We start from the raw sequence: 17,371 nt of genomic DNA on the forward strand, positions 1-17,371 counted from the left end.
CAGTTCTAATTCTGAGCTTCTGGATGTTGGTGTATTTTTTTTTTTTTATCTATTCTGTTTGTTTCTTATATCTTCCACCCTTCCAACCTACAAACACTTGGGTAAGTGAAAAAGAAAGTTCAGGGGAAAAGGAGGCATAGACCTGTATAAGCTGCTTCCTGCTGATTTAGGGATGTAGAGTTCCATGAGGTAAGTCCAGTCTTCATTGTCAGGGTATCTCCAGCTTCTCGTCAAACCACTATAACAGCAACCGGGAACAGCAGTTGGAAGCAGCAGCCACCCGTATCTGGGCTCTATTGTTTGTACACTATCAAGAGTCTGCAGTTGGCAAAAATCATGCCCCTGCTAGAGCACAAGACACACATGGTTAGCTGCTGTGGTTAGTCTGAAACAGCCTCATATCCCACACCTGGGATTAAACAAAAACATAGTAACATACTGGGTTTTTAAAGAAAACAGAAAATTTCACTACATCTGAAAAACATTAACTGTCTTCTTGAGGTTTTTCTTAAGTCTTGGGCCAAACTTTCTACAAACACTAGTAAACAGAGTTGATCACAGTTCTGATCTAAGTCTCAGGGTAAAAGCACCTTGCCTTTCTTTAGGACCTTGTAGGTAGCCTGTGAGTCTCTAGACAATATGGCTCCTATATAAAAGTAACAATAACAGCTACCGCTATTTTTATTGTGTTGCCAAGTGAGTGCTTCACATGGACTAACGTCACCATAACAGCACTGAAGCTGCTAATTCCAGTACAATTAAGGAACTAAGGTGCAGCAGCCTAGTCAGTATCTTCTTGGGTATTGGTATCAGAGCCAGAATTTGAATTTAATTACTTTGGCTCAAGAGTTCTAAATAAAAATAGTTATTATGTGTAAGGGGTTTCCTAATTATTGACATAGTCTACTTTTCTCATGTGTTCAGTAATGTGAACTGTTGCCCAACTAACAGCTCCTTGTTTTTTAGTTCTGGCTTAAGCCTTGAAGATTCACAGAAACTGACGGCTTTCCCCACTGATTCCAAAGTCAAGAAAACCCCAACTGAGCAACCAAAATCCATACTTCCTTCAGAGGCCTCTCCGGTCAGAATCATCCCAGTAGTTCCTCAGTCAGGGTGTAAAGAAGAAGTAGTGCAAATATCATCACCATTTAGAAAAGAAGAAAGCCAAGATGAGACATGGCCAAAATCTAGAACGCCAGAACCCGTCCTTGCATCGGCCAGCAATACAAAGGAGCTTATCGCATTGAAGCCCATCAAGTGCCCTAAGGATGAGGGTCTCTTAGAGCAGAAGCCAGTTGCCTGTGCTGAACAGGAGTCTGAGAAAGAAAATCATGTCACCACAACTTCTAATGATAACAAAAATGAGAACCAAGAAGTGTTAGCTGTATCCCCAAGCAAATCTAAAAATGCAGGGTTAGAAAAAACCGTAACAAAGGCTGTTGCAGAAGCCTGTCCACTGGACCCTGAAACAAAGCTGCCTCCAGCAACTCTTACTGATCAGATCCCAGAAAGTCTCAAGAGGAAATCTTCTCTTGCCCAAGAAGAGGCCACTAGCAGCTGGGAGAAAAGACCACGAATCACTGAGAATCACCAGCACCAGCAGCCATTTCAGGTCTCTTCACAGCCCTTTCTTAATAGAGGGGACAGGGTCCAAGTGCGAAAAGTCCCACCTCTCAAGGTGAGAAAATGCTTGTACCTGCTAAGTTTCATGACTCGTGGTGTTAACATAAAAGCAGTAGTGTACATTTTATATATATATATAATATAAACATATATAACTAGTGTTACATAATTAAAATTAGTAATAATCAGGTTTTAGAACTGCTTTCATTTAGTTCTTTCTTGATACTTGAGTAAGGAGCCTGAGTATCTAAACCACCCCAGCCCTTGACAGTACTCAACAGTCTTTTTTTTTTTTTTTTTTTTTTTTTTTAAATATTTATACAACCTCCTGTCTGCATGCACACCTGGAGGGCAGAAGAGGGCACCAGATCTCATTATAAATGGTTATGAACCAGCCATGTGGTTGCTGGGAATTAAACTCAGGACTTTTGGAAGAAAGCCAGCGCTCTTAACCTCTGAGCCATCTCTCCAGCCCTATTGCTGCTTCTTGAGTGCTGGAATTACTGACCAAAAACTTTTCACTAAATGTCAAATCAGAGATAAATTTTTGTCCTAGGAACTATATTCCATTTTAGTTTAATCTAGAGTGGTTCTACACTGGTGGCTTGAATCTACTCTGACCAGATTAATAGAATTTCTCCTTTCATAGGATTCTGTCAGTTGTTTCAGTTACTCTTTATTTTACACCCTATCTAGCTAGCTTTCATAGACAGCTTAGTGTACATGCCTGTAATAACAGCACTGGAATGATAATGGAAGATTATGAATTGACTAAAACAGTGAGGGCTTGTCTCAAAACAAAGCAAAAATAACAAAAAGATTTTTAAATAATTTGAATTTTAGTCTAAGTGTTATAACTTGATATATTTTGTTTGGTGTATGTTACATTTAAAAGTAACAGAATCTACCTGGGTTGTAGTGGTGCACACCTTTAATCCCAGCACTCAGGAGGCAGAGGCAGGCAGATCAAGGCCATCCTGGTCTACAGAATGAGTTCCAGAACAGCCAGGGCTACACAGAGAAACCCTCTCTGAAAAAAACAAAACAAACAAAAAAGTAAAAGACTCTACTGACTTTGCTCATTATGTGCCTATTCAGTAAGTTACATTGTTACTGTTTCTACCTTAGAATGGTTTACATTCAGATCATCTTGTATTGTGCTAGGTAGAGTGATGGCCTCAAGTAGTATTTTTATAAGCCTGGCAGGTATAACAGGTATGTGATACCTGTTATTCCTAGCATTTGGGAGGGTCACAAGTTTGAAAACAACATTTATCTACATGGTCGTCCTCTTCACTCATGCACACCTCACAAAAGACAATGTGTGCATGCATGTGTGTGTGTGTGCTAGCACTAGAGGTTGGACCTGTGGCCTTGGATACTTGTGTTACTAGGCTTAGCTAGGAATAGTTTAAATAAAGTTGTCTCCAAACAAATTTCTTGTGTTCTGTTCTCTACTTTTATCTACTTTCTCCTGTGGTCTCTTCTATATTAACAAGATCAATAATTGCTTCATTCTTATCTGCACAGCTTTTAAACTTTTATATGCTGAGTAAATAATGCTGTCTAAGCTTTTGGAACTAAGTATTAAACAAACATGAATTTTATGACAATTGTTATAAAATACCACACTGATTTCTGAGGTATAGATAATTGATTTTTAATGCTTCTGACTTTGAGTAATGAAAAATAATGACTTCACAATTATTTTGTAATTAAAGAATTTACAGAAAGATTGCATGCTGTTCTTAGAATTTGATCACTTAATTAAATATTCTAGAATGTCAACAGTTTTTTGCTCCTTTAAACTCTGCCTGACTGAAAGTGCACCCTGTCTGAGTGCACTGTAGTTAATTTCCTTAACTTCCAAAGTTTTATATAGGCCAGGAGTAAGATTTTTTTCTTGAAGATTTATTTATTTTTTATTTATACAGTATATAGAATTCTGCCTGCATGTGTGTCTGTAAGCCCAAAGAGGGCACCAGATCACAGTATAGATGGTTGTGAGCCACCATGTAGTTGCTGGGAATTGAACTCAGGACCTTTGGAAGAACAGCAAGTGCTATTAACCTCTGAGCCATCTCTCCAGTCCAGATTCTTTTATGATAGAAAAAAATCAGATAGTGACATATTCCCTTTACCTTTAATAATAGAGGCAAGGGGATCTCTTTGAGTTCAAAGTCAGCCTGGTCTTCATAGAAAGACCCTGTCTCAAAAACGAAAAATTTAATGGTTTCAAAGTTGATAGCTTATCACAATTTTTTTTTTAGTGTAATACATATTTTTCTAGCCATTCTGATTCATAAGTTGGGGAATAGGACTCAAAACCACATAAATTTGTTTACAAGGTTATTGTGCAAGTAAACACAGTATTCACCAGGTGTGAAAATGACTGGCAGATATTATGTATATGATCCCTTATGTGGGTGGGCAGAGTAAAGTTGAACTCAAGACACTGTATATCTTCTTAGCCTTAGAGGAGCCATGTGTTTCATGGGTACATTGTGCTGTCCACTCTAGTCTTACTGCTGAGAATTGATCTTTGCCTTTTCCCATTCCTTACTTTTTTCAGATCCCGGTCTCCAGAATCTCCCCGATGCTGTTTTCTACATCACAGGTCTCTCCCAGGGCTCGTTTTCCAATCTCCATCACTAGTCCTTACAGAACAGGAGCCAGAACTCTGGCAGACATCAAAGCAAAAGCCCAGCTGGTCAAAGCACAGAGGGCAGCAGCCGCAGCAGCTGCTGCAGCTGCTGCAGCCGCCTCAGTTGGAGGGACCATTCCAGGACCTGGCCCTGGGGGTGGACAAAGTCCAGGAGAGGGTGGTGAAAGGAAAACTGCTGGAGGGGGGAGTCCAGGCTCAGACAGAGTCAGTACAACTGGAAAGGGTCCCACACTGGAACTGGCAGGAACTGGAAGCAGGGGAGGTAAGGGAGAGCTTGTACCCTGTGGTCCCCAACCTGAGACCAATACACCAGGCCAAGCACAGCCTCCTTGTGTCTCTGGAGCACAACTACAGCAAACCTCCTCAGTGCCTGCAGCACTTGCCATCAGTGGATCGTGCACAAGTGTCCCATTACCAGCCCACATAGAGATACTGAACAGTGAAAAACTGAACCCCCACAAGGCAACAGCCATAGCGGCCTCTCCTTGCCACCCACAAGAACTTAGTAGTTGCAGAAAGGAAAACGCTCCTTCTCCAGCAGGGCCTGCCCTGATCTCAGGAGCCCCACCTGCTTGTTTTGTAGCTGATGGCACAGTTGAGCCCAAAGCAGGTTCTAATAAGAATGCACCAAAGCCTTCAGCCTTGACCAAGACAACTGCTTCTGCTCCACCAGATGTGACTTCCTCCCCTGTAATATCTTTATTGACAACAACCAGTTTGGAAAAACTCCCTGTACCCCAGACGAGTGGAGCTGCAACGTCTGCTGGGTCAGCTCCATCCTCAAGCACTTTGCCAGTAGCTTCTAGCCTTAAAACTCCAGGAACTTCTGCAAATATGAATGGACCCATTTCAAGACCAACTTCTAGTATCCCTGCTAATAATCCTTTAGTTACTCAGCTCCTCCAGGGCAAAGATGTTCCCATGGAGCAAATTCTGCCTAAACCTCTCACCAAAGTTGAAATGAAAACAGTTCCACTGACTACAAAAGAGGAAAAGGGAATAGCATTCCCTGGTACCAATGTAATGGAAAGTGGCACCAGAGAGGAAGTTAATGGCAGGCAGGCCCATCTGGCTATCCAGCAGCTGGGGAAACCCTTGCAGAGCAAGCAGCTTTCCCAGGGTCCAAGGCCAGTCTTCACAGCTAAGGAGCGGAGGGACTCTTGCATTGACTCTCAACAGTACCAAGAAGGACTAAGTAAGACAACACAAGATCAGCTTTTTCAGACCCTCATCCAGAGGGCACAGAGACAGAGTGTGCTTTCATTTGGGCCCCCCTCTCAGTTCAGCTTTGCTCACTCAGGTTTCCCCTTGGAAGACATCTCCACAAGCCAGAAGTTCATGCTGGGTTTTGCTGGCAGAAGGACATCCAAGCCTGCAATGGCAGGTCACTATTTACTTAATATTTCCACCTATGGCCGGGGTTCAGAAAGCATTAGGAGGACCCATTCTATAAATCCTGAGGAACGATTTTGTCTAAGTAGCCCCACCGAAGCCTCAAGAATGGGATACACAGATTGTAAAAACACAACTGGAGAAAGCAGCAGCAGCAAAGAAGATGAAACTGATGAAGAGAGTGTCGGTGAGGAGCAGGAGCCTGTGTCGGTGAAAGAGGAGCCCTGGGCTTCTCAGAGTTCTGGCAAGTGTCCCCATGGTAGAGAGACTCCATCCATCCATGATTGTTTAGCTAGCAAGAGTGGTAAGACTGAGGCACCAGTGAGTGAGCAAACCACTTTAGGCAAGGAGAATTATATATTCTCTAGAGGCCAAACATTTGATGAAAAGACCCTAGCCAGAGATTTTATTCAGGCAGCACATAAACAAATGACTCCTTCTCTGAGAGGTAAGACAGTATGTAGCAGCCCTGAGCTTTTCAATTCTACTGCCCTTTCTCTCCCTGCAGACAGTCCCACACATCAGCCTCTCCTTCCACCACTGCAAACCCCCAAATTGTATGGGAGCCCCACACAGATAGGGCCAAGCTATAGGGGCATGATCAATGTCTCCACCTCATCAGACATGGACCATAACTCTGCTGTACCAGGTAGCCAGGTATCTAGCAATGTAGGGGATGTCATGTCGTTTTCTGTGACTGTCACTACCATTCCTGCTAGCCAAGCTATGAATCCCAGCAGCCATGGCCAGACAATTCCTGTTCAGGCTTTTCCTGATGAGAACAGCATTGAGGACACTCCTTCAAAATGTTATTGCCGGTTGAAAGCCATGATCATGTGCAAAGGATGTGGAGCTTTCTGCCATGATGATTGCATTGGCCCCTCCAAACTGTGTGTCTCCTGCCTCGTCGTTCGGTAATAAAACTACAATATATGTAAAGAGGGAAGGGTAGGCTTAACAAGACGTGTTCTTGCACCCTTTTGAAATCACAGAAATAAAGTTTCAGTTGTCTCAAGAGACGTTAATCAGGAATATAGAGTGCAGGTCTTCACGTTTACAGGAAGAGCACCTTGTATAGTAAGTCTGAGTCGAATAGGACTGAATTGGTGACAAGTTTGCACTTAAAAATCATGTAAATATGTCACGGTTTGTTTTAACATTTTTTTCCATGTATTTAGATAATGATGTGTTAACTTTACATTCAGATTTATGTTCCATTTCTTTTGAATCTGAGAAAAGTTGAATGGTATGCATGGTGAAAGGAAGCTGTCTGCCTCTGACCCCGAGCTAGGAAAAGGAAGGAGTGGTCAGGAAGTGACCATCATGCTGATTATGTCTTCACAGACTGGCTGCAGGCTCTTCATAGAGAAGATGGTCTTTGTGGGATTTAGATTCAAGGGTTTACTCAGCCCTTTATTTTAGGTGGAACCATTTTCAGTGGAATTTTTAGAAAGGTATTAACAATCCCAGACAATGTGTTTGACCCTGACAGTCTTGGCTTAGCTTTTTGCTTTCATAAATCAAGCTCTGTCAAGCAGAGCTCTGCTGTTGCCCAGACAATGAATGTTATTTAAGAAGGGTCTGTCTGCCTCTGAAGGACTCCTATGTTAGTCTAGTATATACATGGCAATAGTTCCAGCAATAATAAGTAATATGTCCCAGTGCTGCATCTTTCATGGGCTCCCACAAACAGATCTGAAATACCAATGAAAAGTAAAATGAGCAGCCACATTAGTGATTGGGGTGGGTGTGTATGTATGTATGTACTGTGTCTTGATGGAAACTGAAGAAACTGAAACTTCAAGAAATTTGGAAGAATGATTTTAACACTGGACACAAAATACTCTTCCTATTCTCTCAAACCATTTTAGACAGAAAAGGTCCTTAGTACTTCTGTTCTGCTTTGCCATCACAAGCATGAGAGATGGATGCGGTGATCTCACGCCATCTTAACACGTTTTACCCACACACAGTACAAGAAGACAGTTCACTATTTTAGTAGTGTATCTTTTCTAGAATTTCTGCTCTCCGCATAGCCAGGATGCCTGAGGTAATTTTGCTGTTTTGGTTTGGTTCTTAAAATCCTTCTCCCAGCATTCCGGAGGCAGAAGCAGACCAATCTCTTGAGTTCAAGGCTAGTCTGATCATTATGATGAGTTCTGGGACAGCCAGAGCTATCTAAAGAAACCCTCTCTCCAAAAATCTAAAGAAAGAGGTCTCTGTTAAAAACCAAAAAACTTTAAGTTGGTGGAGATGGTGACACACTTTTAATCACAGCACTTAGGAAGGCAGAAACAGGTAGATCTCAGTAGTTCAAGGTCAGTATGGTTTACATAGCAAGTTCCAGGGAACACAGTAAGACACTGTCTTTTAAAACAAAAAGCTATTTGCAGATTTTAAGCAAATACTATTGAAGTCACAGTTAAAGACAGTTTAAGAAAAATGTCAGTTGTTTGATTTCAAGTCTCCTAATTTGAAGTGTGTGATGTATATTGCAACCCAGTACAGGTGTGTTTCAAAAGCTATTTATAAAACTCAGGACAATTTAACCCTGTTAATTGTATCACATTCCAGATCGGGGAAAGGAGACAGTATTGTGTTTTGCTTGCCTTGGGATACTCACCCTTGGCTATCCTACTTGCATGAAATACTTGGAGTGCCTCCTCAGTCCCTGCTCCAGACTAAGAAACTCACTTTTTATTTTTCTTTCCTGCTCTTTGGCCCTAAGTGATTACGGGCTTAAAATCTGTGTTTTAGTACCAGTCAAGACAGTTTGCTATCCTTCCATATTCCCTCTTTATTCCAGTAAATGCAAAGCTAAGAGAAAAGAAAGGCTGCAAGGATTCAGAGTTAATAAGTGTGTTTGTTCTGAAGTGAAGGACCAGTAGGGAATAGAAGCCAGGGTTCTCCCAAGCCTTCAGGATCGTGGGTAGTCCCCATGGGACCTTACAAGACCTGTATCTGAGTAGTCTTCTTGTCTAGTCAGCTGGAAGAGGGTGAATGGTCCAGAATGGACCTCCTGCTGTCAGTGGCTAGTTCGTATTGGTGAAAGTTATTTTTCTGCGTTCCACCTTGCTTACTAAAAAGGTTTCATGGTTTCCTTAATCTGAGAATGGATGGACAGTGAAAAGGCATTTGGTTCCATTTAAAGAGGAAACCACATCGTTCCTCTTCTTGATCCAAACTCAGGCCTTATAGGTCCTGAGTATCACTCTTCACCAAATTCCACTAAGTACCACCAGCTAATTTGCACTCAAGAGTATTCCAGAATCAGAACTTACCAGCTAGGTACACTGCCTCAGACTTGACAAGAAGAAATTTTTTTTCTTAGATTGAAAATATATTAAATAAGAATCCATTTAATCTGTTTTAAAACATGGTTTTAGAAGAGGAGCATTCATCTTATAAATGAAAAGCAAAACAAAACAATAGTCTGGTTCCTTAGTTGGGTTCGGCACTCCAGTACCAATTGACACAATTGTATTATAGCTTTTCAGTTACTTCGCCTTTAAATCCAAAAATGGTTCAAGAAGTGCTAAGCTTATTGTTTGGGTTTTAGGTGGCAATTTTTGGTGAGGTTTTTAACATATGAGGTTTTAACACACGCCAGTGTGCCCCTCCACGTCTGCACATCAGCCCTGGGAGAATATTCACAGTGTGTCATCTCGGTATGATTAAGTGTTCTGAGTTGCCGACGCACAACACTCCCTGAATCAAAGTTCTGTTTTTTATCATCCTTTATCCCATTCATTTAGCAGGGGGTGGGGCACACCTAACCTGAAGCTGTTTGCCCTACTTTGGTTCTTTAACCTTTGTGCTTAAGAGACTGAAGCTGTCTTTGGTGTTCAGTGACATTTCTTTAAGAGTGGAAGCTGGCAAATGAGGGAGCTTTTCTTGGGATGGGAAAGCTGTACTTTGGTGGTTATAGATTTGGGGATATTTGAGACACTCTCAGATGTAAATTAGTAGCTAAAGGAAGACTTCACTGCCTTCCAGGTTGAAAGTAGGAGGTCCCACGTAGATAGGCCCATCAGTTACTATTCTAATTGCTCCGTACTGCTTTCCTCCACTTGAGAAAATCTTAATGTGCTCTTCGGTTAAATGGTTCATTAGAATGAGGGATTTCGTCATTATAGTTCTATTTATTTTAGAGCTCATTGTCAGCCGTGTCAGAATTGTTTTCTCTCTGACTTCACATCCTAACAGGAAAGTTTCCCATTGCATAACAACAATGTATGCTAAGTGAAAAACTTGGCCATGGGTAGTTTGCAGCTCAATTTTTAGAAGAGTCCAAAGAGACTTTGTGAAACATGACAGGCAGGGACCTTTTCCTATGTGTTTCGATACCTACATACCTATTGAACAAAGCAATAGGTAGACATTTCCTAAAGTTGAAGCAGTAGCTTCATAGAGTCTTGGTTACTTTATTTTTTTTAATGCTTTACATTTGATACAACTATTAAAGATCAATTTAAAAATAACTTTCCAGTAATATATTTTAAGTAATATATATTTTAATATCTATGTAAAAAGTGACAGTGGAAGACTGAATTTCTCATATGGTATGTTTAATGTAGGATCTCACTGTTAAGGCACACATTATTTCAAAGGAGTTACTCTAAAAACACTCGGATTATTTCCCACAAGAAAAGAAAATGCAATAATGGGAATGATTTGGGGCTTTTATTTTAAAAGAGAATTGACTTATTTACCACAAGGTATTTTTCCCTCTCTGATGATAAGGTTTGTACAGACTGGTTTGGTAAATGCTAAATTTTTGTGTCTTTTGCCTTTTTAAAGGAATTGTTAACATTGGAATTGAGGGTATGTACAGAGAAGTTGGTGTAGACGCCATTTAATAAGTCATATTTTTTCACAAATAAGGAAAAATCATTTTAATAAGAATTTTAAGTATTTGCAATAAATATATGTATATAGATTGTATGTATTCATATATTATTTTTCATTTTATTATTAAGTAAAAGATAATTAAAAGTGAAATTTAAAACCTTGTAGTTTTTGATGAATCTTGAGGTCTGACATCTGAATGTGACATGGGGAAGGGTCCTCAAATAGTTGCCTTATACAGTTATGGAAAGGTCCACCACAGACTGGGAAAGAGTGCACTGAGGAACTTGGCCATAAGTCAGGGTAGTGTGTTTCAGAATGTATGTAAAAATATTAAAACTTCATAGCTTATCTATTTTGTGTTTTCGCCCTCATCTGTTCTTTCTCCTAACCACCTAATGACACTGGGAGAGCGAGGAAAACAATAGTCTCCTGTAGTGTGCCTGTGGCATCCTCTAATACTAAGGAAGGTAAGGCAGTGTGTTAGGGGAACAGGCTTTTCTGGATAGTGGTTGATTTATACCAAGCCCTGGGGATGTTGAAGAACTAGCCTCTTAAAGATACAGAAGACTTGTTTTCTCTCAGTCATTCTCTGGGGTGAGCTGCTTAGCCAAATTCATGTCCTACTTGACTGATCTAGGCAGATCAAAAGCTAGATCTGTGGCAGGAACACCTGTGCTTTGATTAAGTTGTGTTTCTGCATAATTGTAAAGATGGCTTGTGTTAAGAGCGTTTAGGGAAAGGAGCAGTGGGCAGAATATTTGAAGTTAATTGTTTTTGGTCCCACACACAAATTACTGTTGTATCAAAGAGACTCTTGCAGCTGTATAATAATCTTAGGATGTAATTGAACAGAGTATCTGGATAGAGATAAAGATAGGTCTTCTGTAAAATGAGTGATGAAGTTCAGTGATAGAAGTGTGTCCACCTGCTCTTCCTCAGGAGTGCTGAGATTAAAGGCATGTGCCACCAAGCTAGGCTACATATGGTTTTGTTTTGTTTTTTTTTAAGTATCTTGAAGTTTCCAACATCTTAATTATATAGAAACATTGAAGTTAATCTAGCCATCCAAGAGATTGTGTTACAGATCTCAGATGAAAGTACTAGTTCTGAAATAAAATTTTTGGGACCATGAAAGAGCTCAGTGTGTAAAAGCACTTGCTGCCCAAGCATGAAAACCTGCTTGCAGAACCCTGACATGCACCCGTAGAAGGTGCATGTTTGTGGCATTTGCATGTAACACCAGCTGGGGGCGTTGGAGAAAGACTGATCCTAGAGGTTTCCTAGCCAGTTAAACTCCAGGTTCAGTGAGAATACCCTATCTCAGTAAAGTGGAGAATCACTGAGGAGAACATTCCAACATGGACCTTTGTCCTCTACATGTGCCTATGCAGGAAAGTGCACTTGAATTACGTATTTGTGCACCTGCAAAGGAAATTTGTTATGGAACATCTGCATCATAATTCATAATGATGGGCATGAAAGTGGAATGACCATTAAAATACTACCATTTATGTAATCGCACATATTTATCATTTAGCTCAGTCACTTCATGAACAAATCCAATTTCGCGTGATATGGGATTCTATTTCCGGAATCTTTAGAAACCTGATGGTTGCTTTTTACACTACTTTTTCTCAACTGATTTTTAGTCACAGTGAACATTTCTCGACTTTATACAAATTCTGATACTTAAGTATTTATTGGGTATTAACTGTGTTCAGCTGATTTTGCAAGAAAAAATTCCCCTAAACAGTTCTTCCTAAAATTGCAACCATGCATCACTGGCTGTACTTTTTTTAATCAATGATGTGTTTCCCAAAGTACTAAGTATAAATGAGTTGTAAAATGGACCTGGACGAAGCAGTGATGTGAAAGATACTGCCTGTGGATGAAAGCAGCTAATACAGACCTGAGGCGCCATGTTGGTAAGATGTGCCTTTTTGGAATCATTGAATGGCAGGCTAAACAGCTGAAGGAAAGTCCACACTATACTGTCTGCTCACATCCCTGCATGCCAGAAGAGGGCACCAGATGTCATTATAGATGGTTATGAGCCACCATGTGGTTGCTGGGAATTGAACCTTTGGAAGAACAGCCAGTGTTCTCAATCTCTGAGCCATCTCTCCAGCCCCAGCTTTGGGAATTTTTAAACATTAAGTTTCACATTCTTGGCCAGAAACTGAGTCCCTTTATTTGAATTTCTGCGTCCTCGTTTCTTCTCCATAACGATGAAAAGGATCACCTTAGTAAATTCTCGTTTTTTTGTTTGCTTTTAATCTATGCCATTAAGTCACAGAATTAAAAAAGTGCACTTCAGCCATTTTCCTTAGGCCCAAGTCCCCGTTCTTTAGGACTTTCTAGATAATATGAAGTCATGGTCAGCACATGCTCTTTAATTTTCCTTACCTCTTGTCTTTAAACAGATGTTCAGGTTCATAACTTGCTTTCTCTATGCCAAAATATGTGTATTTACACTTCAAAGAGTTGCTCAGTGTATTTCACCAAGTGATTTTTTTTTTTCAGCTCTGTCCAGGTCACTTCCTGTCCTTGTGACCTTTCACAGGTGATAGACTGTAGACAGAGGAATGAATACTTCTATATACAAAAGCATTCACCCTTATCCTAAGAATGGGATTTCCCAGAAGGCTCTCAACCACAGAGGGAGAACCTGAAAAACTCAGATGGTCAGTGGGAGAGAGACCAGGTGTGACTAGGTGGGTTCTTCCCAAGTCTGAATTTTTTTTTTTCTGGAAAAAGAGACTGAGGGACAGAAATAAAGGTCAAATCTTGGTTTTCATGTTAACTTCAAAACTTAAAGGATCCCTTGGGGAGAAGACTCAGCAGTTGTGATTTTTAGTTTGTTTTTGTTTTTCCAGAGCTGAGGACTGAACCCAGGGCCTTGCGCTTAGCTAGGCAAGTGTGCTACCACTGAGCTAAATCCCCAATCCCGAGTTGTGGTTTTTAAATGGACATAAGTAGACTATGAGTTGAGTGCCTTACTCTTTTTTTAAAAAAAACTCTTAAAAATTACAGATTCATTTAATATGAGTCACCATGAGTGTAACATGGAATCTACAAGTTGGGGCTTGGGGCTGTGTACCTATATCTGAACTTGACTGACTTCATGAACACTATTATGCCAAGCTCAATTTCACTAAATTTAATCAAGATTCCTCACTATTAAATGAGCCCAACAAGAAAGTGCATTCATTCATACAAAAATATCTGAAGATGTGTTAGAATTATTTTGCACATAGCCTAGCTCCTTTGTGTGGAATGGAATATAAAATTACTCTTAAAACCAGAATCCAATGTTTTCAGATAACATAGTTTCGAAATGAAATTGGAGCTTCACCCTCAAGTTAGTAGTACTTTTCCAGTTAGCTTAACATTGGAAAACTTAATAGTGACCCTGCTGCACTCTGTAGGCCATCCCTTAGCACATGTAAATTGAGTTCTTCCAGAGTGTCATTCAGCCACCCGTGGTTAGAGGAGGAGAGAAAGGTGTCACATGCCTGAAGTTCCCAGCAATTGGCAAGTGAAGCCTGGAAGATAAGTTCAAGACCATCTTCAGCTATAGCAAATCTAAGATCAGACTGAGCTACATGAGACCCTGTTTCAAGAGTGAGGGGGTATTCTAGGTGGAGAATATGATAGCTTAATCAAAGTTGTTGTTAGAAAAATACGCAAGAGACCAAGCACATGGCAAATGAAGTGGAAAGCCTCGGTGGCCATAAAAGTACGTTGATGTGTTCTCAGGACTCGTAACTGAGGGAGCTCCTGAAGCACACCTTCCACAGCACAAAGAGAACCAGAATGAAAGCGGTGACCTTAGCGATAGTCTGACTGAAGTCTCTGTGTACGTAAGCCGGAGCACTTGGCACATGAATAGTGCCTTTCAATTCCACACTATCCCTGTCACTTTCTACTCTTCTTTTGATTGGTACTATAGAAGCTGTCTTAAAAGTTGACTGTATAATGGTTCTGTCTTAATGACTCATGTTGAATAAAGGCATACATTCAGTTTTGCTCTAGTTGTGCCTTTTCTTTTCAAGGAATGGAGCATTCGTGGCTTAACTGCCGCTTGTCTCTTTCCTGGTTCATCACTAAACTTCAGTGTTTCCTTAGGATACATTCAAAAGGATTTCAGGAACTTAATTTGAGCCCAAGTCTGTTTTTCAAAAACATTAAAAAACATTTACATTGGCTTATTTCATCACCGTTGGCTTATTTCACCACTGTTGGAACTAAGGTTTTTTTTTTTTTACTCTTTCAGTATTATACAGTGTTTTTCTAGACTGACTTGTAACAATATTTGGAAGCTTTAGCATACTGTCAAGGGATGTATCATAAATGCTTAGTTCAACCTTAACCCTGAGTTTTCAAATATCCAATGATAATAGTCCACCTAAAGATTATGCAGGCTCGCAGCCAGAAATGTTAATAAAGCACCTTTACAACTTGACTCTCAACTCTAGTACCAATCTCCCTCCTTCTACCTAAAAGTTCACCTCAGGTTTGAGAAAGGAGGCCACAGGTAGCTTTGCATTGCTGGAGAACAGAGCTGCAGATGTTAACTATTGTGGAGATGTCCTGATTGAGGTATATCCTAAGATGCAAATACCCTTGGCTTAAGACAATCAGGAGAGTTAGTCCTGAGTGAGTTCACAGTGAAGCAAGAAGGTATTCGTTAGCAACAAGCTATTCGTTTGTGCCTGCAGACATCTGTGGACCACGAGGTCCTTCAACTAGAATAGGGACTGATCACCCTAAGGTTTTAGGTATAAAACCCTTGCACTGGTCATTTAGATGCAACAGATGGCAAAAGCTAGGATGGGCTATACAAAAATGGCTTTGAATACCCAACATGTGGCGTGAGTGCTGACATTTCTAGCAGTTTGGGGGAGGGGGAGTGAGCAGTTACATGGAATGTTTTCCTACTTTGATGCCAGTAATTGACAATCTACATAGTTTTAATGTATATAGATGTCCCAGTCAGTCTTAAGTACTCCCTTGGGCTATACAAATATGGAATCTGGGATATTAAATAACAAAACAGTAACTTGAAGGAATATAAAGAAAATGTTAGGCAGTTTTTGTCACAAATCAAGATGTACTTTTTTTTTTTTTTTGGTTTTCAGGTTTTTGCAGTTAAAGCAAATGTTTTTATTTTCAATAGCAAATGTGAGAGGGAAATGTCCTAGTTTGCATTTCTGTTTCTGTGATAAAACAGTAAATCAAATGCAACTTGAGGGAGAGAATGGCTTATCTTACAGGTTATACCCTACTGTTGGGAGAAGCCAAGGCACCAACTAAAGATAAGGGCTTGAAGCAGAAATCAATATAGAAATACTGCTTACTGGCTTGCTTTCCATCATTTGCCCAGCTTGCTTGATTATGCAACCATCTACCTAGGGCTGGCACTGCCCACAATGGGCTGGGCCTTCCCACATATAATAATAATAACAATAATAATAAATCTCCTCATAGACATGCCCATAGGCCAATCTGATGGTGATAAATAATTGATTTTTCTTTCTGAGTGACCAGTTTGTGTCAAGTTAACAAAAACTAGCCAACATGGGTATTTGAAAGATAAAGTTAACAAGAAGCTGGGTGTGGTGGCACACACCTTTAATCTCAGCACTTGAGATGCAGAGGCAGGCCTATCTGAGTTCAAGGCCAACATGATCTATCTACAGAGCAAGTTTCAGGACAACCAGGGCCACATAGAGAAACCCTGTCTTGAAAAACTGGAAGAAAGAAAAAAAAAAAAAAGGATAAAAGGAAATCTATACCACAAGCTACTCTAATCAAAACTAATTCTGACAAAAGGACAGATACATCAAGTACGGTGAGCCAGAAATAAACTTACATGTATAGGCAAATGATTTTCAACCTGTCCAGATCGATCAGTGGGATAAGGGCAGTTCTCAACAGAGGTGAAAACTATTAACTTGAAGTTCACATGCAAAATAATGAATTGGATTCTGACCCAACATTTAGAAATTAAGTCAATCACACAAAAATGAGGTGCTTCATAATTGAATTTGGCAATTGTTTCCTTGATTTGAAATGCCAAAGAGCGGGGTGTGGTAGAGCATGCCTGTAATCTCAGCACTCTGGAGGCAGAAGCAGGAGGATCACTGTAAGTTCTAGGCCAGCTTGATCTACAAAGTGAGTCCAGGACAACCAAGGCTACACAGAGAAAACCCGGTCTTGAAAAACACCAATTAAAAAAAAAAAAAAAAAAAAGCCAACAAATAAAAAAGAGTGGATTCAAACTGAGCTTAAGCCGGGCATGGTGGTACTGCCTTTGATACCAGCACTCTTGAGTACCAGGCTAACCTGGTCTACATAGGGAGTTCTCCCCTAGACAGTGCTACATAATGAGGCCTTTTCTCAAAAAATAAATGTTTAAAATTTAGAAAACAAACAGCTTAAAATTTTGTGCATCAAAGAACATTATTAATAAAATGACAACCTGGAGAATGGCAGAATTCTGAATATAGTAAGAAAAATGTTGGGGGCTGTCTTAGTCACTGTTCCATTGCTGTGAAGAGACACTATGACCATGGCAACTGTTGTAAGAGAAAGCATTTAACTGGGGTCTTGCTTATGGTTTCAGAGGTTTAGTCCATTATCATCATGTTGGGGAGTGTGGCAGTGGGCATCATCCTGATCTACAGGCAGAAAGAGAGAAAGAGCCTTGGCCTACCATGGGCTTTTTTTTTTTTTTTTTTCTTTTGAAATCTCAAAGCACAGTGCCAATGATAGACTGCCTCCAACAAAGACACATTACTCCAACACGGTCATACCTCCTAATCATTGTAATCCTTC

At 40.3% G+C, this 17,371-nt stretch overlaps 1 protein-coding gene across 1 annotated transcript; it reads left to right on the plus strand.

Annotated features, from left to right (window-relative positions):
• Nucleotides 1-865: 865 nt before the first annotated feature.
• Nucleotides 866-11,142, plus strand: LOC129678630 (putative Polycomb group protein ASXL2; the record flags this gene model as incomplete). Its single annotated transcript, XM_055609503.1, has 2 exons — nucleotides 866-1,678; nucleotides 4,196-11,142. Coding segments are annotated over 2 exons (3,216 nt in total), but the record flags the coding sequence as incomplete, so codon positions are not given.
• Between the last annotated feature and the right edge of the window lie 6,229 nt (nucleotides 11,143-17,371).

The sequence above is a fragment of the Psammomys obesus genome, unplaced genomic scaffold, assembly GCF_907164565.1.
Source record: "Psammomys obesus unplaced genomic scaffold, mPsaObe1.curated_primary_1811, whole genome shotgun sequence".
Lineage (NCBI taxonomy): Eukaryota > Metazoa > Chordata > Mammalia > Rodentia > Muridae > Psammomys > Psammomys obesus.